General features: G+C 36.6%; 2 protein-coding genes and 1 long non-coding RNA gene across 6 annotated transcripts; all 3 read right to left on the bottom strand.

The window, feature by feature from the left end:
* Nucleotides 1-497: 497 nt before the first annotated feature.
* On the bottom strand, nucleotides 498-2256 carry LOC135122471 (uncharacterized). Its single transcript, XR_010279391.1, has 4 exons — nucleotides 2145-2256; nucleotides 1067-1293; nucleotides 794-1014; nucleotides 498-730 (listed from the first exon to the last, which is right to left on the bottom strand). It is a non-coding gene; the product is annotated as an uncharacterized LOC135122471 (long non-coding RNA).
* An 832-nt stretch (nucleotides 2257-3088) lies between these two features.
* LOC135130107 (G patch domain-containing protein 2-like) lies at nucleotides 3089-9497 on the bottom strand. The gene is made up of 4 exons (XM_064057435.1): nucleotides 9202-9497; nucleotides 8667-9151; nucleotides 8424-8610; nucleotides 3089-4052 (listed from the first exon to the last, which is right to left on the bottom strand). The coding sequence occupies exons 1-4, from the start codon at nucleotides 9329-9331 to the stop codon at nucleotides 3748-3750; spliced, it is 1107 nt and encodes a 368-aa protein (XP_063913505.1). The 5' UTR covers nucleotides 9332-9497; the 3' UTR covers nucleotides 3089-3747.
* Nucleotides 9498-13433: 3936 nt separating this feature from the next.
* On the bottom strand, nucleotides 13434-18294 carry LOC135130084 (uncharacterized PE-PGRS family protein PE_PGRS54-like). 4 transcript variants are annotated; one of them, XM_064057413.1, is made up of 5 exons: nucleotides 17732-18294; nucleotides 16384-17679; nucleotides 15442-15606; nucleotides 14245-15388; nucleotides 13434-14187 (listed from the first exon to the last, which is right to left on the bottom strand). In XM_064057413.1, exons 1-5 carry the CDS (start codon nucleotides 18212-18214, stop codon nucleotides 13832-13834), a joined length of 3444 nt encoding a protein of 1147 aa, XP_063913483.1. In that variant the 5' UTR covers nucleotides 18215-18294; the 3' UTR covers nucleotides 13434-13831. The 4 variants fall into 4 exon arrangements, with proteins under 4 accessions (XP_063913483.1, XP_063913476.1, XP_063913496.1 ...); XM_064057406.1 differs by having other exon boundaries at nucleotides 13434-15388; XM_064057426.1 differs by lacking the exon at nucleotides 17732-18294 and having other exon boundaries at nucleotides 13825-14187; nucleotides 16384-17556.
* Nucleotides 18295-23130: the final 4836 nt, after the last annotated feature.

Below are 23130 nucleotides of genomic sequence, written 5' to 3'. Positions count from 1 at the left end.
AGTTGGCCAGTATAGAAACAAAGACGTCATAACTGAAATAAATATCTATATATTCTACAAAAAGTACTTCAAAATTGTGCAAGGAATCAGATTCAAATCGATAATTCGAATGAGACTTTACCTTCAAGTTCAAGTATGTACCTATCTGTTATTGTTATCTGCCACGGAGATAACTTGTGCCAACCGGTATTAACATCATATTAGAATAAGAGTATTTCACCAAGCAGAATAATTCTCAATAATTTTTCAAGATGGCGTCAAGAATGTTCTGTCATATCCAAACTGTTTTACTAAAAACCTTCTAGCTTCTAGAAATGTAGTTATTTACTGTATTGTAAATATTTTTATTTTTCACTCGTATATAATGTTTGTTTTATATCCATGATTTGATAAACGTAAAGCGGCATCTTATATCCGGGGCACAATGAGCGGGCATAAAAAGTTATTACGCCCTCTCATTATGCCCTATTTTGCTAAACCGAATTAAACAAAAATTTAAAAAAAATATTGTTTATTTTTAACCACTTATTTATTTTTTGACAATTTATTTAATAACGAAGATACAAATTACAATTTACAAACTTGCTATTCATACCAAACTATTCAGGTAAACTTAAACTTTTCGGAGGTGCCTCTATTGGAATTATTTCTGCCACTGCTTCCATTCTGCTATCACCGAATAACGTATTATATAAAAATCTTGAATTGTGTTCACTCATCCTCCAACTACCTTTACAGCATAAAACATTCGTATTTAAATTAATTACAATCATCAAAAAATAACTTAGTTTACCTTCTGAAGTAAATATCTGTTGTCGGAAGCATCTTTTAGAAATTGCATGACTTGTTCGCCAGTCAAAACTCGGGATTTTTTTGCCACATAACCTTTTGGGTTTTTTTATAGAAATATGTCAAACGATGATAATTAGAAATGTCTATGTTGTCGTTTACTCTTAAAGTTGTCTTGACCATCGAGTATTTTCACCATAAGGAACTGGGTGAATATTTTTCTGACTAAAAATGAAGAACACAGTTAAATAATTATTTTATAAACAGAATAACTCACCAATTCTTGGAAGTAAGCCACTTCTTAATCTTCCAATTAAGGAAAATTTTGTATTCTTTTTCATATATGGATCCTGATGTTCCAGGTAACACATTTTCATTGGCTTTTTGCGCTTTCTTCACAATGTTTTCTGGAATTTCACAATTTTCCTCATTCATTTCCGCGGTCGAAAATATACGTGTTGACACCGTGAATAGACGCCGTGTTTGCAATAAACATAGAATCTCCTTGACAACAAAATCAACGCCACGTAAATTTTTTTTTTTACGAATTAATTATTTAAAATAGTCTTTTTTTTAGATTTTCTCGTGAAAAATAAAAGTTTGTATGCACCACGGGCACAACTTGATGTTTATAAATCTCGGGCAACTTACAAAATCTCGGGCCAGAGGCCCTCGATTTTGTAAACGTTGCCCTCGAATATAAACATCTTCTTTGTGCCCTTGGTACATAAATAACTATTTTATCTCAATTAAACTCAATTTTTGAGACATACCCGTGCCTCTTACAGAAAACAGTAAAACTTTTGGGCCAATTTTTTTCTTTTTCTTTCGAAAACACTTATTTGCTTAAAGTTATAAGAACATTATTAAAAAGAGCATGTCGTACCCTTGAAATTTTACAATAACGGTTTCTGCAATCTTTGAAATAACTTGTTCAATAAATTCTTGCTAGACACAAGGTCTATAATATAATCTAAATCTCCTTGTGGTAAAACAGAATGAAAAAATTCCTCAAAATTAGCGTCTCATAAAATGATCGGCTTATTGTACAGAGTTATAACAAATGCAGGTAACAAATTAAGTTAAAACATCATGAGAAATCTTAGGCACTATATACCCGCTTAAAAATCTAAAACTACTGCTGGGATATTAAAAAATAACAGAACAGAATCGTGTCGACGTAGAATCGTACGATTGACCAAAGTCTAAAAGAAGCTTCGAGTAGCAACAAATATCTTCTGACTTGTAACTCGAACCCGTGCATATATTCTTACAATTATCTAGGAGAACGTTCCTGAACAATTCTGAGAGTGAAATACTTGAGAATGTAAACATAAAAGTAAAAACGTCCTTACCTCCTTCTCATTAGTGTTCTATAGCATCGTCTGAAAAAGCAAGATCCTTCAATTTAGCTAGTTATCGGCAATTAAAAATTGACAGTTTTTAAATACGATCCTTGATAAATAATTCTTCTAGACTGCACATTTTACTTATACTATCATGACGATAGTGCCATTGACGTAAGTAGCGATCATAAACTGTCGATGCTAATCCTATTATTCGACGTAGGTTGCGTTTAGTTAAGAGAGCGTAACCGATAAGATCTACTCGTTTAATATAAGAAATCCCACTGAGTTGATAATTTGGAATTTTGTGTAAATAACCAGTAAATATGCTTGTAGTAGTAGGGCTTCTAGCACCAATACATGGCTGAGACCAACTAATAAACGAATTATGAACGTTTTGAAGATTGCAACCTGCTATAGACAGAAGTCCATAGCGGCAAAAGGCATCCAAGTGCTTAGGGTGGTTCATACCTTATATACAAACCGGGTCACTCCAATCGAAACTGCCACCGTAAAGGAGTGCTAGGTACACTCGACTGCATGGGCGGCGCTCCAGTTCTCGGTGTAAGTATGTGTAACACACACTTGCCGTAAAAAATGCAGTGAGATCCTTATGAGCGCACGAAGTGCTGTTTCTATTTTCTGTGTAAAGGACATTGGCTTAAAAAGGAAAGAGAAGTAGTGACACAATGTTCTATCGTCTGGAACGGAATAACCGACATACATATATGTGACGTCAAACTGTTAATTTTTCGAGCAGTGGTTTAATATAACAACTAGCTGACAAATTAACAGATGCCTATTCTTCCATGCTTGACGTTTTCCGGTTGAAAAACAAAACCTTAAAATAAATCAAAAATATTTTGGGATAAGATTCAGTACCTACTGTAATACTGTACCTACAATTTATGAAGCGTAATGGAAAATTGGTGTCAGTGGAAATAAAACAAAAATAAAATTATCTAATTTTAATAATAGGGCGGAAAAAAATTAACAACAACTCTCTCAATTTCACAATAATTATCATTACAGTAAAAATAAATACTGTACAATTATTACTTAATATAGTTTGTACTAGTTGAAATTTTTCCGAATTGAGCTTCTAATAATAACTAAAAATCGACGAAATCTGTGGGATACATTTTTCCAAACTTGGCTACTCAAGGTTCAGTTCTACGCCTCAACCAGAAACTTAACCCTATTGATATGGAATGATTAACTTAATGTACACAAATTTCGACATTGAAAGTGTCTTCCATTCGCTACTGCATTACTCCATAATTTAATCTCAACTTGTAGACAAAAGAAAGACACTTCATTACTGGTAAGTGACTTGAACACGTTGTCTTCAACTTAACCTCAAATTTCATGTATTACATCAATTTATTACTACTCTACAATTTATCCTACTTTTTACTACATAAATATGGCAGTGGTATCTCCACTTCCTCTCAAAACAAGAACACATAAAATATAATATTGTTAAGACGAGGAAGCAAAGAAAAATTTACTAGCCGCCACTATCCGTAAAAATTTGAAGTTAAGTCGAAGATCATGCGCAAGTTGCAAGGCACAAATAAAAAATCGATTATCAAGGTTTCTACTCTGAAAATTACTCCACCCCCACGAAGCGTCCATGTGTTCGAATTCTCTTATGACCTGCACTCATTCCGCTGTGGTGCTTTTGCGGCGGTTGCATGCATGGTGTTTTGCTAGTCTTCCTCAACAAGGATGAGGTGGGGCTATCGAACCACAAATCTAACGAATATAGAGCTGCCAGTTGCCCTAATTTTTCTCGTTCCCCTCCAAATAACCTAAGCTCGGATTTGGTGGTGTCTTGAAGAAACTTGGCCACGCGTTCGTTAGCACCGGTGCTAATACTAAAACCCGGTCGCTCGTCACCCAATCTTCTACAACCTGTTGAGATAAGTCACATGGAAAATAAAAAATAGGAAACATCGCTGAATAACGGAATGGGCTCATAGGAGGCAATGGAAAAGGAAGTCAGCCTGTAAATTTATTTAAACAATAAGAAAATGACCGAAGATATTAACCAAATGTTTCAGTGGTGTAGTTGTCAATTAGTGTCCAAGCAAATTAATTAAAAATGTAGTAGCCAAAACATTGTTGTAGGACTTTGAAATTCACCGCTCATTTCTCGTTTTACTGAAAAACTATTTTCATAATATTTCAATTTAATAACAAATATAACAGGTGTTTACTAAAAAAATATATATATTCTCTTCTATGATATTCTTCTATCTGTAACATGTGTAGTCTCACGATCTGCATGACAATTCAGAAAAGCAATACAAAATTGGTAAAAGTTACATTTCTGATGTTTTTGAACGAATTCCTTTAAAGTTGAAATTATCCCCAAACAACTCCAAAAAAAAGTGGACTTCGATATCACAAGTGCGTCTACGGTTTCAGCACAAAATAACTTTGTACACATTAAAAAGTTCAAAACTTTTTTCCTAAACACTCTAAACTAAACCAATGGACTTATTTATGCTTAGTAGGATTTAATAGGAATGCTGTACGCAAAAAAAAACAGAGATAAATCGTTGGAAGAACTCAACAAAGACCAAAATATTTAAGTTCACTATATACAGCTTTTTTTTGTCTTAGCACTTCAAAGATCACGTGCCCATTAGATACATTTTTTGTATCACTCACTGTAATAATTTAAGTTTGCACGTCTTCTTTCATGCTGTTTGTTTGTTGCTTCAATTTCAAACCTGTTGTTTATTTAAAAAAAATAATTTTCAATTCTGGTATAGGCAACCAATAATATTGATGTACATTATCAGTAAAACCTATAATCGTCTTTCGATATTGTACGAACTCTTTTAGGATATTTGTACAATGACCCATTTATGGTGAAAAACAATTTGGATCCTGATTTATGTTGCTCTAATATTTTTTATAAATGACTATCCAGCTGGTAGACGTCATACAATTTGTTATTCTATATATTTACTATTATTACTCCTCAAATCTAAGTTTACGTGACTATACTTCGGTGGATACGGTAGGTCATGGTAAGAAAAATTGATTTAAATTAGTCTTTAAGAATTGTTTATCACTATCAACATTTACACGTCATGCATTGCAAAGGCGGTGTGGTAGAATAAAATTGACATAATTTTTTTTATATTTTAATTCAGTTCTGATAGATGTTAGGGACGTTTGTTAGATAACCTGCATGCATAATGGTAAATGAAATGGGAAATACATAACTACAACGTCAAGGGGTGTATTGTAAACAAAAAGTTAAAATCCAATTTACAAATAAATTGTGGTAAAGTGCTCTTATGCAACAGATCGCAGGACGAGGATCAAAGTTTATCTTCTTTTGTTTTTATGGGTAGGCATGATTATCATTCGTTTGCCTAATTTACTTGTAACAGAGAACTGATGAGTGCGTATTTTCACATAAATTCGGGCAAAATGTTTATGTTTGCAGCAAGCACTTTCGGAGAACAGTTTTAAATAAATAATTACTTTTATCGCACCGATCAGTATTTATAGATCTGGGTATTATATAATTCATAAATTGAATAAGTAATTACAAGCCAACAATAAAAATACTACCGTCATTAGAGTTAGTTGTTATGCAAAAATTCGCTAAGAAATGATACTAACTTGGAAGTTAGACTTAGAAAAGTATTAACAAGATACATTATCATTAACCCTTACATTGTACTTAACAGACTCGTCTATTCTGGTGTAAACAAAAAGGTTCCAACTAATGACTTAAAACAAGTATTTTAATTTTTTGTCTTAAAAAAAAAGATAGGTTATTCCAACAAAATTTCCGTTGCATCTGACGTAGACGTACAATACAACTTATCAACTTTTTGAATATTTAATTTAATTTATTTATAAAATTTTAATTGCGAATTTTCTTTTTACTTCTTGAGCATAAACTAAGAAGTATAGTAAGTATAATCGATGACGTCATCTCAAAATTTTTCCGAATAAATCCTCTCTGAAATATGTAAAATATAATGGTTCTATACTTGTGGTTTATCAATTTATTTTTAATTAGGAGTATTTTTTTTATTATTTAATTAACGAATTTTTATTGACGTCATCAAAAAATTTTGTAATGGAAAAACTCACGTGAAACAAACCCGTAGCACAAAAAAAATAAGTACGTAAAATCAAATTTTAGAATTTTTCGAAAAATCTGGATTTGTTGTACTGTATTTCATGGGCGAGGAAAGTTCTGTCCAAATAACCTTCGACCAATTTTTTTATGATAAGCCCTATAAGTTAAAATAATATGTGTCTAGTAAAGATAGGTCAGCTATTCGTGAAATTTTCTATTACAAAATTTTGTAATGACGTCATAAAGTTGGGTAAGGTAACCGATAAAATAAATTGCGTCATTCATTTTTTTTAATCATTCTGTATAAGCAATTCTAAATAAAGTGTCACTCACAACAACCATAAAAACAGCGGATTGCTATCGCGGACTCGATTTTGCATTGATCTACAAATGCGTTATTCTAAGAAACCATTAAATCAGGAACGACCGAATGTCATAACTCATAATTTACGATTCTTTCTGCTTGTTTGAGAACTTGCCTAATTTTCTGAATGTAAAAAAATATTTCTTAGCATTTTGTAATTAAAGAAAAAACGTGAATTTCTTAAAACAAAAAAAATGGTCCAAAGTTATTTGGAAACGATTCATATTCTAGGAGTCATGAAAGTCAACAAAACATGATAGTTGCTTACACTAGGGAAGTAAAAAACAAAAAGATGCTACAAAATTGTTTGCTGCTTTTTTATGCTTGAATTATAAACACGCTCTTGTCAAAAATTTTGTTATTTAGAATACAATATGCATAATTTTTTACGCAATTATTGGTTGCCAATATATTCCTATAATATGTATTCAATTATCCTCACAACTGCCATCAGATGTAGACTTTTCCCAAACACACTATTCTTCAGCCGTTTTAAACCTATTCACTTGATAGTTTGACTGATTATTCAATGTATGTACGAGTATACAATTGCTTACAAAATTAAAAACAAAAAAAAATCATACATGATGTACGTAAATTACACCCCATCTAAACATCAAAGTTTTAGATGTCCATAACATTTGTGAATTTTAAATGTCACCGAGGAAACATGTAACAACTTTCTAAATATTCATCATTCTTAATAATAAATGACGTTTAAATGACAACTCTCAATTGAATGACGACATCTTAAAAAAATTTAAGTATGGTGTACGATAGTTTTCGCAGAAGTTGCACGTTTCACCGTATCTTAATTTTTTGATGAACAGTGTATATTAATTTTATTAATTAATTAAACAGCGAATTTATCTGTAAATCTTAGCCCAGAATAGAAAGTTTCAGTGATATTAACAGTCAGCTAATTCATCTTTCTGAAAAGTTTTACAAATAAACAGCTGCATAAAATTGATTACATCGTTAATTCTCATACAGTGTTTTCCCTGTGTTTTATCTTTCGTATCTACCAGAAGATCTGAAACCGTCTGTGTGGTATAAACTTTATCCTGATTGATGGAAAGGGTACATAAAATCGAAACAGCTCGCTAAATAAAATTTTCCAATAGATAAACTACGATTTTTTTGTGGTTAACTAAACTGAACGATACAAACGCGATTAAACAAAATGCCAAAAACGCGAGAAACATGAAAACCGTTCGAAACAAAACACTTCATAAATATTTAAGGGTCGGAACACCTCTTCTTCACCTCGCATGAACAATAATAAATATCGGGTGACACTGAATTTTTACAGAGTACCGGAATACATAACAACTTCTTCAGAATTTTGATAAGAGACTAACCTGATCTTGCAGATCTTAGAACACAAATTAAAATGGATTTATTGGATCTATCTATCTCAAAAACTGAACATGTGATTTCTTTCTATATAAATGTTTACTGAGATTACATACTTACTTTTACTTATTTTTTTTTAATGAACAAAATGGGTCAAAAGAATTAATACATTAACCGGCTTTTTTTATATTCAAAAGACAATGTATTACTGAAGCGAAGACACAATTTTAACAACTACCTACCTGATTACTTGGTTACACCTAAAACCTTTTGAAACCCTATTTTACAAAAAGAATCACAGCTACACTTGCAACATTAAATAATACACCTGTAGTGAATGTTTATGGTTGATAATAGCAAAGTAAAAAAACCCGTAAATATGCGCATTTGCGGTGTAAAAAATAATATCAGTGGAAAGTAAATATTGTAATTGCTGTGTAAAAGTACTCACCTGCTCGAATCTCACGAGGGTCAGTATCATTGAAAGAAGTCTGATCCATAGCAGATGAATTGTCAATAGATGGAGCCCAATCAGTCAATTCATCATCCCCATCATGACCTTCACCCCCACTCCAGCTAATGCTACTCTCACTCGTGAATTCACAATCATCAATACTTTGAGTTTCCATAGTTGTATTCTTTAAATCAAACAAATAAGTAACACATATAATAAAAGTATTTGTTACAAACTTACATCGTCCATGCTGGGATTATTCTGAAACATCTTTTCAATTTTATCCACCAGACTATGATGCAGCGGTCGAATTTTTGCAGTGTGTCTAATAGAACGTCCATTGTCTACAATATCGAATCGCTGCGAGCGTTTACGCTTCCCACATGGTGGTATCGGAGCTTCATCAATACTCATGCGTTTCAGTTTTCGCTTCCTTCTAAGATTTGGCCTTGCTGGTGAATTTTCATTCACCGAATCACTCTCCAAGCTATGATTAACACCTAGTTTCCTGCATCGACCTCTGACATAGATATGCAAAGCGTGCTTCATCCTCATCGAACTTTTGTTATGCATGGCCTTCGCTATGGCCATATTGAACGAAGGCTCGTCGGAGTCTGACTGGTGGAAACTGGCCACACGACTCGAAGTCTTGTCGTTTCTTGTTTCAGAATTGCTGCTAGTGCTATCATCGCCTTGGTTATCTGGCGAATTGTTCATATAAACAACTGAAAATAATGATTTGTTACGGGATGGTGGTTGCTGATTTAAAATTTACGTAAGTTTCCAGCAGATCGAGTCCTTCGTCTCATGCCCCATTTGCCCTGATTGTCGTGAGCGAAAGTGATGGGACCACAACTTTCCGATTCTTCCAAAGCAACACTTAAATCTTGGGCGAGATGATCCATGGCTAAATGTGGCGCGTTTGGTTCGTTAATTGCACGGGAACTTGATTCCTCGATAATTACATCGTCTTTATGTTTAAAAATGAAGGAAATCGAAAAAGAAACGCGTCACGGATGCAAAAATAAATATAAACATCAATGGAGATCAAATGACGGATGACGGCTGAGTGATGGCCGAGTGCGGTTGCGTCAGCTAGAGCGCGAAAATTGGTCAATTTAAAACGTCCATTGTATTTTATTATTAAAACCATCACACTGTACATTGCTAATGTATTAAATGCATTTGTTTTTAATTTGATACAATTAAGGATAAATTGAAATTAGAAATACCTACATACATACGAATAAGCCGTTTATTTATTTATTTATTTATTTATTTATTTATTTATTTATTCCTTTATTCATTTATTCATTCATTTATTTATTTATTTTCTTCGGGAACCAAGGCAGCTAATTTTATCCAGCACAAGATCGAATATGATTTTTATTCCTGCCAGTATAGTTTTAGCATTAATAAATGACATTATTGACATTAAATGGCTTATAGCCACCTACTACCTATAACTACAAATTATTAAATTGCGATGAACCAGTATCTGTCTAGTGCAAATGGGTACTAATTTTGTTATCTTCTCTTTCTCTCTTTTTTTCAAACTTGTATCAGTTGTACATATCACTTTGGCAATCACGAGCTGATTTTCTGATGTTATATACAGGAATTCGTAAAATTCCACCCTCTCGTTATGACTTCAGTACCATCCACCAATGTAATCGCAGAACTATGTCGTAAATAGTGGTCTGTATATTCTAAATACATATAAATTTGGGTGAGTTTAGTCAATAATTTAAGATAAACTGTTGTTTTACTCTGGATTTTCCCGAATATTGTTCATTTCTGTCGGATTAAAAAATTAGGTATTTTCACAACCAATACATATAAATAAGCAACATGATTTTAAAAGTAGGCAAATACTGCCTGGGTAACTTTAAATTCTTTTAATAACTACAAAAATTCATGGTTTAAAAAAATATGTAAATAGGTACAATACGATCACCGAAAATACATACCAATAATTTTTTTTTAACATAATTACGATTTTCTGGTTGACAGTGCCGAGTCGACCATTCGCATTATGTGGTGAATGGTTCACAGTGGTATAAAGAATATAATCCGGACTGGAGACGCCTTGACGAGCTTTTGATTGAAAGTTATTTTACACGTCCAGGGATGTGTTTTTTCAACAATCTGAATAAATAAAAGTCAGACGCAGCTAGATCAGAACTGTAGGGCGAATGATCCACCCCAACGAACCTGAATTCTTGCACAACATGCTGAATTTTAGCCACCTTATGCACCGTCGCATTGTCGTGCATCACAAACACTTCTCTGTTGGTCAACATGAGCCGTTTTTCATTAATTGCCATATGCAAAATTTGAGAGTGATGGCATAGTTGTCTACTTTTATTGTTTTGCCTTTAGGTATGTATTCAATAAGAAGCACGCCTCTAATGTCCCAAAAAACGATTGCCATCAATTTTCCGGCAGATGGTTCCGTCTGTACCTTTTTTGGGAGTGGAGATCCTTTATGAACCCACTGCTTTGATTCAGATTTTGTTTTAGGGCTCCTATGGTGTACCCAATTCTCGTCGTCGGTCACAATTTGAGACAATAAGTCGCAATTCTCTTCAAATGTTTCCAAATGATTTCGTGAAATTTCCATTCTGCGCAGTTTTTGTTCGGATTTCAGCAATCGTGGAACCCATCGGTCAGGGACTTTATTCATGCAATATGGTTATTACACTAGATTCGGATATTCCTAATGTCCTGCTATTTGTGTAAACCTTAAGACACCGATCCTCAAGGACCATAGCTTCAACTTTTAAAAGTCATTTCTGCATCTGTTGCTGTTTTTGGTCTTCCATTTCTGAGATCTTCTTCGATGGATTTACGTCTCTACCAAAATTGTTCAGACCAAAATTTTATTAGGTAATAACTAATCAGACGGTGCATCATTTCTATAAATCTCCACCATCTTCTCACGAATTGTCTTTGGCTGCTGGCCTTGTTTTGTGAGAAACTTGATAGCGCTGCGATTCTCTAATTTTAAGTTGCTCATTTTTCTTTGTGTAACAACTTATAAAACCGAAATGAATAATCCAAATTAGCTCAAATTTTCGGTGCAGGGTTAGAATAAATGACACTATTTGACATATTGACGACAACGGTGTCAATGGTTTTTTTCATGGCTAGGTAGATAATATTTCTACTTGCCCTCGTATGTTTTACAAAAAAAAAAAAATAGCGGTAGCATTCATCAAAAACTGCTATTTAATTGTATTTTGGGTTGCGTTTTAAATTTTTTAGGCGAGGAGCTTCTCATAAATAAGTCTGTATAGGTATGTACACCTAAAATAAAATATTATAGGGTATGATTATCATCTTCTTTTGGCGAGATTCAATTTTAATTCATTAGAAACACGTCGCCTGTTCTTAATAATAAAATTCTTATACAACTTATTAAATAATAAAATAGATTGTAATTCACTCCTAGGCCAAGTTAATTTTTTTGTTCCACGCCTCAATTCGAGAGCATTGCTATTCTATCCCAGGTCTCCTACATCTAATGCGCTGGTAATATCACCTATACTAGTTATGTCGTTATGTGCAATAATTTTAATTTAGTTGCTTCAGAATTCGACATTAATTTTAATTCGGAGAGTCATTTGTTAAAATGTCTAGTTAAGTTGAGAGGATATTAAGCTGCTGTTATTAAGACCCACCACTGACCCGGAAATGACCGGCATTCAGGCAAGACTTCTATCATTACGGGTACTAAGACCAAGTAATGATATGCATTGATTAGATTAACAGAACAACTTTCGAGATTCTAGAATTACAGCATACAAATTAGTCTGCTATTATTCTCTAATCTCACCCCATCCCCAAAAGTCCAGCGTAACTACCGACCATTTATCCGCGCATCACATGAAAAGTGACCTACACTACTCTGACCTACTGGTGCTAATCTAATCTGACTGACATGATCAGACTGTTCAAGAAACTTACGAACAATATGACATGTTCCTAACAAAACAGCTTTTTGAATTTTGACAATTATTGAATCATTCAAATGCAAAGACTTTAAATTCTCAACTAAGCTATTTGGAACTACACCTACATTAGAGATAACTAGGGGTAGAATTGAAATTTTTTTAAGATTCAACATGGATTTCATTTCTATCGATAATTGTAGATATTTTGAAATCTTGGTGTCGTATGTTTGAATAATGTTGTTTGTGTTAGGAATAGCAATGTCAATAAGAATGGCTTCCTTCGTGTGTTTTTTGATAAGTATGATGTCTGGTCTGTTAGCTGTAATGTTTAAGTCTGTAAGTATTGTGCGATCCCAGTATAATTTGTATTTGTTATTTTCAAGGAATGGAGACGGAATGTAAGTGTAATAGGGTGTCGTATCTTCGATTAAGTTCATAAGTGTTGCTAATTCTTTGTGAATGATTTTGGCTGCGTTGTCATGTCTAGCTTTGTAATCAGTTTGTGCTAGGATGCTGCAAGAAGAGATTATGTGCTGGATCGTTTCAGGTTTTGCTTTGCATAGACGACAGCAGTCGTTTTTTATGTTCGGATCTTTGATGATGTATTTTCTATAATTCTTGGTATTGATTACTTGGTCTTGAATAGCAAACACAAATCCTTCTGTTTCGGCATACAAACTTGATTTTTTTAACCAAATCAATGACATCTTCTTATTGACATGATTTTCTTCTAAGTCTTTGTAGAATTTTCCATGTAGTTGTTTTTGTTTTAGCCCACTTATTATTTTATCTATTGTGTGGGGGGTGTGGATTTCTTCGGTGTTCGACAGATTTAAGGGTGTGTGGTTCAAATCTGCTCTTGTGATGGTGTGAAACATTTCATTTCTTTCCGCTCGTTTCAAGAAATACTTCTTCAAATCTGAAATTTGTCTCTGATATAAGTTTTCTAAGTTCTGGAAACCCCTTCCTCCATTCTGTCTTGGTAATGAGAATCTTTATGTTAGTGTCACTCCTTATTTATATTAGTTTTTCCTATAATTGGGTGCTTGAGTACTTGTTGGAAATAAAGTTTATTTATTACAATCCCTGCTTACATATCAGAAAATGTTGACAATATTCGACTCGGTATCTTAAAGTGTTTAACCCTTTCGTCATCCGCATTAACTCCTCATTGTGGGTTAAATAAAACGTTGTAGGTCTTTGATAAAAGTCAAAATGGATACGAGTACAATAACAGCAAAATTTTTATGATTTTAAAATAAATGATTTTCCTCGTGGTCGTTTAACAATCATGTTCACGTAAATTATGATACATATAATAATTTATTTACACGTTATTTATTACAAAATATAATAAATTTTTTATCTCAACAATATAATAATTATTAAAATAACAAAAACAACAAACAATAACAATTATTATTTCTGATGATCACATAGGTTCTGAGATTACTTCGTTGCTTCGTCATCTTCCAGTCCATCAATTATTGAGCCAATTGGGCTTAATGCGTCTTTAGCTATTTCATGTCCGAGCTCGTCTAAGCCCACATCGCCTTCAGCAAGAGGAACATCGGCTTCGGTAAGAGGAACATCGGCTTCGGTAAGAGGAAGATCGGCGTCGGTGTCGGTAAGAGGAACATCGGCATCGGTAAGAGAACCGTCGCTGCCACCATCCAGTTGCACTTCAACTGGACTGTCTTCTTCATCGACTTCGCTAACAATAATTCTATCAAGCACATCCAGATGACCAGAGTGGTGACCACCTCCGCCTCCACCGCCATGTTTACCGCCCCAGTGACCTCCGCCTGCTCCGACATTACCTTTTTCATGAACAAAATAACCGTGACCGCCGCTACCTTTACCTCCGCCTCCATGTCCATGTCCTCCACCGCCATGACCTCCTCCCCCTCCACCATGTCCATGACCGCCGCCTCCTCCATGACCACCATGACCACCTCCTCCATGACCTCCATGGCCACCACCACCGCCTCCATGACCTCCATGGCCACCGCCTCCATGACCTCCATGACCACCGCCTCCATGACCTCCATGGCCACCACCACCGCCTCCATGACCTCCGTGGCCACCACCACCGCCTCCGTGACCTCCATGGCCACCACCACCGCCTCCATGGCCCCCATGGCCACCGCCTCCGTGGCCACCACCACCGCCTCCATGACCACCATGGCCGCCACCACCATGACCTCCATGACCATCATCACCGTCGTGGCCATCACCGCCATGACCACCGCCTCCGTGACCACCATGGCCACCGCCTCCATGACCGCCGTGTCCACCACCTCCGTGGCCACCATGGCCTCCACCTCCATGCCCACCATGTCCTCCATGGCCACCTCCGCCATGACCTCCATGACCGCCACCTCCATGTCCTCCATGACCGCCACCGCCGTGACCGCCACCTCCATGGCCACCACCTCCGTGACCGCCGCCTCCGTGACCACCACCGCCTCCATGGCCGCCACCTCCGTGACCTCCATGACCGCCGTGACCACCACCTCCATGACCGCCGTGACCACCGCCTCCATGACCGCCGTGACCACCTCCTCCATGGCCGCCGTGACCACCTCCTCCGTGACCACCACCACCACCTCCATGTCCATGACCGCCGCCGCCGCCGTGTCCGCCTCCGTGGCCTCCTCCGCCACCACCGTGTCCGCCTCCATGGCCTCCTCCGCCACCACCGTGTCCGCCTCCATGGCCTCCTCCGCCACCACCGTGTCCGCCTCCATGGCCTCCTCCGCCACCACCATGACCGCCACCGCCGCCTCCGCTACCGGTGGTCTTTTTGAAGTGCCATTTCTTTCCGCCAGATTTGTCTGCTTTTTTAGCGTGTTTATCAGTATGATCATGATGAACGTCATGCCCTGCGGCATGTTTATGTCCTTTATCTTCGTGGTGATGACTTCCCTTTTCGTGATGACCTTTTTTGCCGTAATGGTCTTCATGATGTCCTCCCTTTTTGTGGCCGCCTTTCTCGTGTCCTCCCTAAAAGTCAGATAATTTGTAGAAATTCGGAAGTTAACTGTAACAATAATTACTTTGCTATATTTATGGTCATCGTGGAATGATCCGTGTTTCTCGTGTTCTCCTCCTTCATGATGTTCGTCGTAAAATTCTTGTTTCTTTTCGTATTCGTCCTTCTTGTGCACGTTGTGTTCTCCTTTTGTGCTATGACCTTTGCTGTGTTTGCCATCTTCGTAGTACTAAAATGATTAAAAACCATTAGGCAGGATAATTTTACAATTTTACTTTTTTAAAAGAATTATTTTTTAGCTTACCACGTCTGATTTAAGATATCGCACAATGCTTAATCTAATAATGACAACATTATAATATTCATTAAAAAGCATAATAAATTCAACTTTTAAAGTTTAACTTCTTCTGTCATTGGCATTGACACATAGCACTGTAAAGTGTCAATTAATTATTAAAATTTCATTACTGAGCATTTTTGCTAACAGTATGTAATCAATGTCAATCAATGTCGCGTTTTGTTTTTCTCGGATTAATATGTGACAAACGCGAAAGTCGCGTACTTAATAGTGGATAAATGCGATTATTGGTATGAATACCACACAATTTTTTGTGCTGCCTTTGTAAATTGAATGTAAGTCCAAAAAATAAATGGTAATTTAACACTTCAACGTAAAATGAGTGTCACTTACGTTAAAATAGTTCAGCTTTAATAGCAATTTTACAACTTATTCAGTTTTACTTCATAAGACCGGAAAAAATTTCGAGCAAGATGTGCGAATCAGATTTTCATAGGTCAATGAAAAGCAATGGGAATATGACTTTCATGTCAATGTTATTTGCCCGAATTTTTTTGGAAACGACGGTATTTTTCGAATTGTTATATGTACCTAGTTAAAAATGTCAAGTGAATGATGTAATTTTAGTTGTGGCAGCACATTTTTTTTTAAGATTCGTGCACTTCTTAAAAAAGTGCCCATCCCGAGCAAATAGTTATTTCAACATACCTTTGCCCCTTTTTCGCCTTTTTCGCCCTTGGCATATTCACCAAAATGTCCATGTTCCTCATGATGTTTCTTTTTAGAACCTCCTTCATCTTTGTACTTTCCTTTATGTGCCTCTTTGTCGTGATGACCTTTTTCACCTTTTTCATAGTGGTGGTGTCCTTTGTATCCTTTGTCGCCTTTTTCTCCATGACTACCTTGGTGTTCTGAGGTGTGTTTTTTGCCACCACCTTTTTCAAATTTACCTTGGCCTCCACCGCCACCACCACCTCCATGGCCACCTCCCCCGTGGCCTCCGCCTCCGTGACCACCTCCTCCGTGACCACCTCCTCCGTGACCACCTCCTCCGTGTCCACCTCCTCCGTGTCCACCTCCACCGTGACTACCGCCTCCGTGTCCACCTCCACCGTGTCCACCTCCTCCGTGACCACCGCCTCCGTGTCCACCTCCACCGTGACCACCGCCTCCGTGTCCACCTCCTCCGTGTCCACCTCCTCCGTGACCACCGCCTCCATGACCACCTCCACCGTGACCACCGCCTCCGTGACCACCGCCTCCGTGACCACCTCCTCCGTGGCCACCTCCTCCATGACCGCCACCACCATGTCCTCCACCACCATGTCCTCCGTCGCCGTGTCCTCCGCCGCCATGTCCACCGCCGCCATGTCCACCGCCACCGTGCCCGCCGCCGCCATGTCCACCGCCACCATGCCCTCCGTCACCGTGGCCATCTCCTCCATGGCCTCCACCGCCATGTCCTCCACCGCCGTGTCCACCATGACCACCATCATCATGTCCACCGTGTCCACCTCCTCCGTGACCACCTCCGCCGTGTCCGCCATGACCGCCACCACCATGTCCGCCGTGACCACCATCATCATGACCACCATGACCACCTCCGCCATGGCCACCAAGACCTCCTCCACCATGTCCGCCATGACCTCCGCCACCGTGTCCTCCGTGACCACCGCCACCGTGTCCACCGTGACCTCCTCCGCCATGTCCACCGTGACCTCCACCACCGTGACCACCATGTCCTCCGCCGTGACCACCGCCGCCGTGACCACCGCCACCGTGTCCACCATGTTGGTACAAACTATCATCGTCTTCAAAATCTTCATGTTCTTCTGTAGCACTTTCATGAAGTAGAGGTACAATGTCATCTGCCTTGTCTGGTTCATCAGAAGCGTTCTTCTTTTTGCCGCTCCTTTTTTTGAGTTTGGGGTTCCTATCTTTGTTAAGTTTTTTGTTGCCATCTAATTGTCCTACATTATGCTCTTCGAGAGCGTGAAACTCATCCTGTAAAAATTTGATAAACCATACCACAACAGAACCCATTCAGTAATCTTACCTTCACACCCATGGCAATGGCTTTGGCCTTTTCTGCAAGTGCTCCTTCGTCTCTGTAGTTCTCTTTCTGTACATAATCCTGCAAATCTTTGGTTGTACCAGCGGCACCAAGACCTGTATCCTCATAACTAAATACACCTTTCTTGTCATCGTCGAGCAACCTCTTTTGGCCATAGAACTCGACGATGGTTTCGTCTGGTTTAGAATCCGTAGTTAGCGGTTTCTTATTGTAAGAAAAGGCTAACGGAGTCCGCAAAACTTTTTCAACTTTTTCACTGGCATCCGAAAGGGGTGTTCCTACTTCGTAGACTAGAGGAAGACTTTGAATCACTGGGTGTTTAGGTACTTCCACAAGTACTGGTCGCGGTTCCGCTGCAGACACCTGAAGGTCATCGATGACCCTCGTAAACACATTCGCGAACACACTTAGTAGTAACAAAGTCCTTGCTAGCAGCCCGAAGGCGCTACTTCTGCCACCCCACATTTGCTTTAGTCTTGCTTATGCTCCTGCAGGATTACGAGAACATCAACGATGGAAGGATAAGAGCAGACTGCGGTTGGTGACGACAATTTCTGCTTTTATACGGATTATCCCCCTCGGATATTATACAAGTTGGATTTTTGATAGTGTAATACATCCATAAGGCGTGTAAATTAAAAATAAAGCGGTAACAGATTTACATTTTACTTCATAATCAATTGGGCATCGGTGTCAACAATGAGACGCCTTATTTCACTACAATCGCTTCACTTTTTATACTTTCTAAATAAGTCGGCGTGTTTCATCGCATTTTATGGATGATTTGTGGAGTTTCTGAAATAAAATGACTTTCTCTGATTTTGTCCGGCTTTTGTGATGCAACACTAGACGATAGTCTAGCGAAAATAATTTGTTATTAATGATATAAAAGTACAAATGCCTCCATCTGAATTGAATTTATTTTTTGCAAAAAGATAAAAAATAACAATTGGACTCCCTACGCTATACTTTATGTTACGCTGTTAAGAAACCAGTAACATTTAACCGCACAATTACTTTTTTTGAATACCCACCAAATTTAAATTTAAATTAAGTTGTTTATACTCAGTTCGATATCAACCAAAATTACTTGCTATTATACAGGGTGTCTCAGAAATAAGTACATTAATTTTAATCAGTTATAGAGCTCATTGAACTCAACAACTTTTTTTAGTAGAGTTTTGTCAAGAACTTTTTAATTATCAAGTTAAAAATTGTTAAAGTTATACCCCAATTAAGGTTACCCGCCCATGGATCCTCAGTCACCCATGGACACTAATAATTATTATAATTAATAATTTATGGTCAAAAACAGTTACTAGGATACGTATTTTCCTAATCTTGTCAATGTGACAAACATTTAAAGAGAAATTGAAAATCCTGCTCCCTAATGGCGTACGGAATTTCATCAGCCCAAATGTGGGTGTTGAACACCTTCCCTCGTGTAACCGACCTCATCAGTTGATGGTATAAGAGATACAAAATTTGCTTGTTCGTTTATTTTTCTATTAACCTACAAAAGTTTTGCCTACGTGGTAAGTCTGTTAGTTTCAATAACTGAACTTTCTGGTCTTGAAAGGGGTACATTTGTTCTCTGAGTATCCTCCAAATACTACTCTCCGATACATCACACTAGACAGTGATACGTGCTAGTGCCCGGTGGAGCTTCGACATTCTTCAAAACAGCCTCTTCAATATTAGCAATTCTATTACTACGTAACTTACCCCGATCCTGAGGTGCCGGTTTAAAAGATCCGTACTCTCGAAAATGCTGCAACGTTCTTAAAACTGCGCACATTTGGCAGACGATTTGGGAGGTTTTCTGAAAAAATTCGTTGGGCGCGAGTGCCGTTTCCCCGAGCTTCACCGTACGTTAAAACGATATCGGTGCATTCCAGATTTGAAAACAATGCCATTTCAACACATTTCGTCTATAAATTAGAAATCTGTGCCAAACAAACTTTAAAGAGACAACGTTTAATAAAAACATTGACAGTATTGTCAGTGACAAAACGGTTGCTACGGTACCTTTTTCATTGTTGTAGTGTTGCTATTATTTAAGTTATTATTTAAGGTAAACATAGACGGCTCGTGAATATATGGGTGGGAAAATTCGAAATTCGACTTGAGTTTTCGAAAAAATGCTAGATAAAAAAGTTGTTCCGTTTCACGAGTTCTGTTACTGGTTAAAATTAATGTACTTATTTCTGAGACACCCTGTATAGGCAAGTTTTTTTAAACTCATAATAAACATATCCGTTTGATATACAACTGTATTTTATATACGTATTAATACCTAATAAGTAGTTGTGGAGTTATTAGGTGTATTATTGTTAGTAGGTTGGAAGCAATAGTACCTATATGTATACTTAATACAGTTGACATGTTGAGGGCTTTTTTTTAAGATAGATAAACTTATCTTGTAAAACCTAACATTGTAAATAAAACTAACACATTTTCTTTAATATGTAATAAGAAATTTAAATGTTTCAAAAGTTGCTTTCTAAGTGGTACCTACCCTCTTTCAGTTTTCCTGTTGAAATGTTAATAGTGTCAGCTTATTTGTTTGTATCAGCGCAGCGTAAAATTTTGAATAGCCCACAAAAATTCCGTTCCAACATCAAACCTATGGCTATGAAATTTTAAATACAACCTATCCACACCTTTCGCTATATAATGTAAGAGCAGTTTTTTTTAAAGCAGTTCATCTTCTTTTTGGCAATCAATATCTCTATTATTTATGGAAATTTCAGTGTCAAATAGAGTAAGTAAGTTGCGGACAATTCATATTAAAAATTTCATAGCAATAAGTCTGTTAATAATGGAGATACAACATTTTGAAAATGTAAGGAACTATATGTGGGTTATCATAAGCAAATCACATTTGGAGCATCCAATTTTATCATTTTTCTTTGGAAATTATACTTAGTAGACTTTTTCAAAATTTTGACCTTATTTCAATGCTTCGTAAAAGTTACTCCCATCCAAGGACGTCAATAATACGACGTCCTTGCTCCTAGCGTTTTATTATTTGAACAACTGCGAATGTTGCGAGCCAGGTACATCACCAGAGACATCCAGTTAAAATTTTTAAATAGAACAGGCAGATTTTGAGAAAACTATTTTGGCGCCCCTTTAATTCTTATTAGTTAAGTATTATGTGTTCTAATAATAAGTTTCGGTTTATTTGAAAGAAGCGGATCCTATTTTTACAGTGCTTCCCAAAAGTTACTTCTCCTTTCTTTTAACTTTCAAACTAAACAAAGTGCGCCATAAGTAAATTACACGGAAGTGATACTTTGACCTAAAAAAAAACGTTCAAAGTAGACCATGATTTCACAAAATACATCAAATTCAAAATTAAAAAAAATGTGTAGGTGTACTTTAATGTCCCTACATTTCTCATTACATGTGTCAATTTTCGTGTCATTTGTACAATAACGGTAGACTAGGTTTTATTACAAAAGTACTTAATTCTTTTAGCAAATGTTCGAAGTATTCGATATTTATTTCTCAGCAGTAGCAAAAACGGTTTTTAGACACTTGGTTAACATTGCGTAACATTTCAGTGGTCATCTGGTTGCACGCTTATATTATTTGTTCCCGTAAATCTTATAAATTTCGTGGAGGTGTGCGTTTAGCAGATTCTCGTAAAAAAAAATCCACCGGCGTGAGGTGCTGTGGGTCCGCGCCTACTTAACGCATCAACTTGATGGATGAAAATAATGAGGCGGTACCCCATCTTGTTGAAAAAATATGGACCAGGAAAATTATTTTCATGTGCTTCTAAAACTTCAGAGGTGAGAAGATCGATCGCATTTTCAAGAAGCTTCAAAAAGTGTGGACCCCTTATATTATCTTTAATAGTTAATGTTCAAGAATACCTACTCATAAATCATAGCCACCTCTGAACTTGATTGTCACCAGCAAAAGGGTGAAACCGTTCGATTTTCATGAAAGCGGTTTCAGGATGATGCGCGTGTGGTACCTACTGCAAGTTTTCTTGTATGAGACGAAAAAAGTAGTTCTGAGGGAATATGAATAAAATTTAGATAATTATTGTCTGCAATTACCCAAACTGTACCTACGTGTTTGTGTAGGTATTACACCAATTTCTTTCTTGTTCGTTTATTTTTCTGAGACATCTCTTATACTAAAGTTACAAATATGAATGAATTATTGTTAAAACATAAGTAAAGAAACATTTGCTAGGATGCCACCACTTTTTAGAGAGAATCAGTAACCAGATTTCGATTGGCATTTACTATCTTCACGATAATCGTTAGAAACACTTAACACCATACTCACAAAGTCGCTGGTATTTTTCGAGATTATTATTTGTGTACCAAATTTTTAGTGACAAGCACGCAATAGATCATGGGACCTACAGATGGTAGACAAAGATATGACTATGGAAAATTTAAATGTTCGTATTCTATAATTTGTGAAATATCAGGAGCACTTGAAAAAAATTTCTTTAGCTTTAACAATACTTTTTCTGAACAACATAATGGGATCTTCCCTTTTTCTCCATTTTAAACAGAAATTTTCATGAACAATACAGAAACTAAAATCTTCTGAAATCCCCAATTTACACAGAAATTTAAACTCCACAGACCAAACCGAAAATGATAATTCCGCCCCATTTTTAGACTTACGCATTACAAAAACATGTTCAATTTTAAATTTTCGTTTAACATTTCTAGAAAACCTACCACTACTGATATCATCCATTGTATCATCATACCTTGGTTTTCTTTTCATCCCTCATAATTCTTTATTCTTTAGATTACTCTACATTCCTCTAAATTATGAGACCTTTCCCTCGTATCCATTTCTTATTAAATATTTCCATGTTGCTGTCCTCTCCTCGTCTGGTTTTATTCTATGTTGTTTCTGTGTTTTACACTTGGTTTTTCTTTCTCAACGGACAATTTTTGTTTTTAATGATATTTGTGATTTGAATATAGGTACACATTTATTTCTAGAACACTCGATAGATGTTTCAAATTTACTTTTATATGTTTAGTTCCTTCAGGTTCCTTCCATTTCTTAGTTAAACCTTGAGGTTGCTATTAACAGGAGCCCCCAAGCCTAATTCGTGTCATTAATTACCTATGTAATTTCTATATTTTTTCCTTCGGGTAAGTGTAATAACGTTAATGCTTTTTGTAATCTAATTTCCTTTTCGTCATTTAGCTCTGAAGATGGTATAGTAGTCCCAGAGTAACTTATTTTTTGGGACTGTATCCTATTGTGAAGGAGTTAGGAGTTAAGTTCACTACAATAGACCGATTTTTGTCCACACCTTCAGTTAATAAAACAGGATCGCGCCATCTATTTCGAACTTTTGATTTATGGCACGCCTATTAACACTTTCA

The sequence above is a fragment of the Zophobas morio genome, unplaced genomic scaffold, assembly GCF_036711695.1.
Source record: "Zophobas morio isolate AGI-343-1 ecotype UQ-CSIRO unplaced genomic scaffold, CSIRO_AGI_Zmor_V1 ptg000002l, whole genome shotgun sequence".
In the NCBI taxonomy this organism is placed as follows: domain Eukaryota; kingdom Metazoa; phylum Arthropoda; class Insecta; order Coleoptera; family Tenebrionidae; genus Zophobas; species Zophobas morio.
This window is presented reverse-complemented; position numbering and strand designations above follow the sequence as displayed.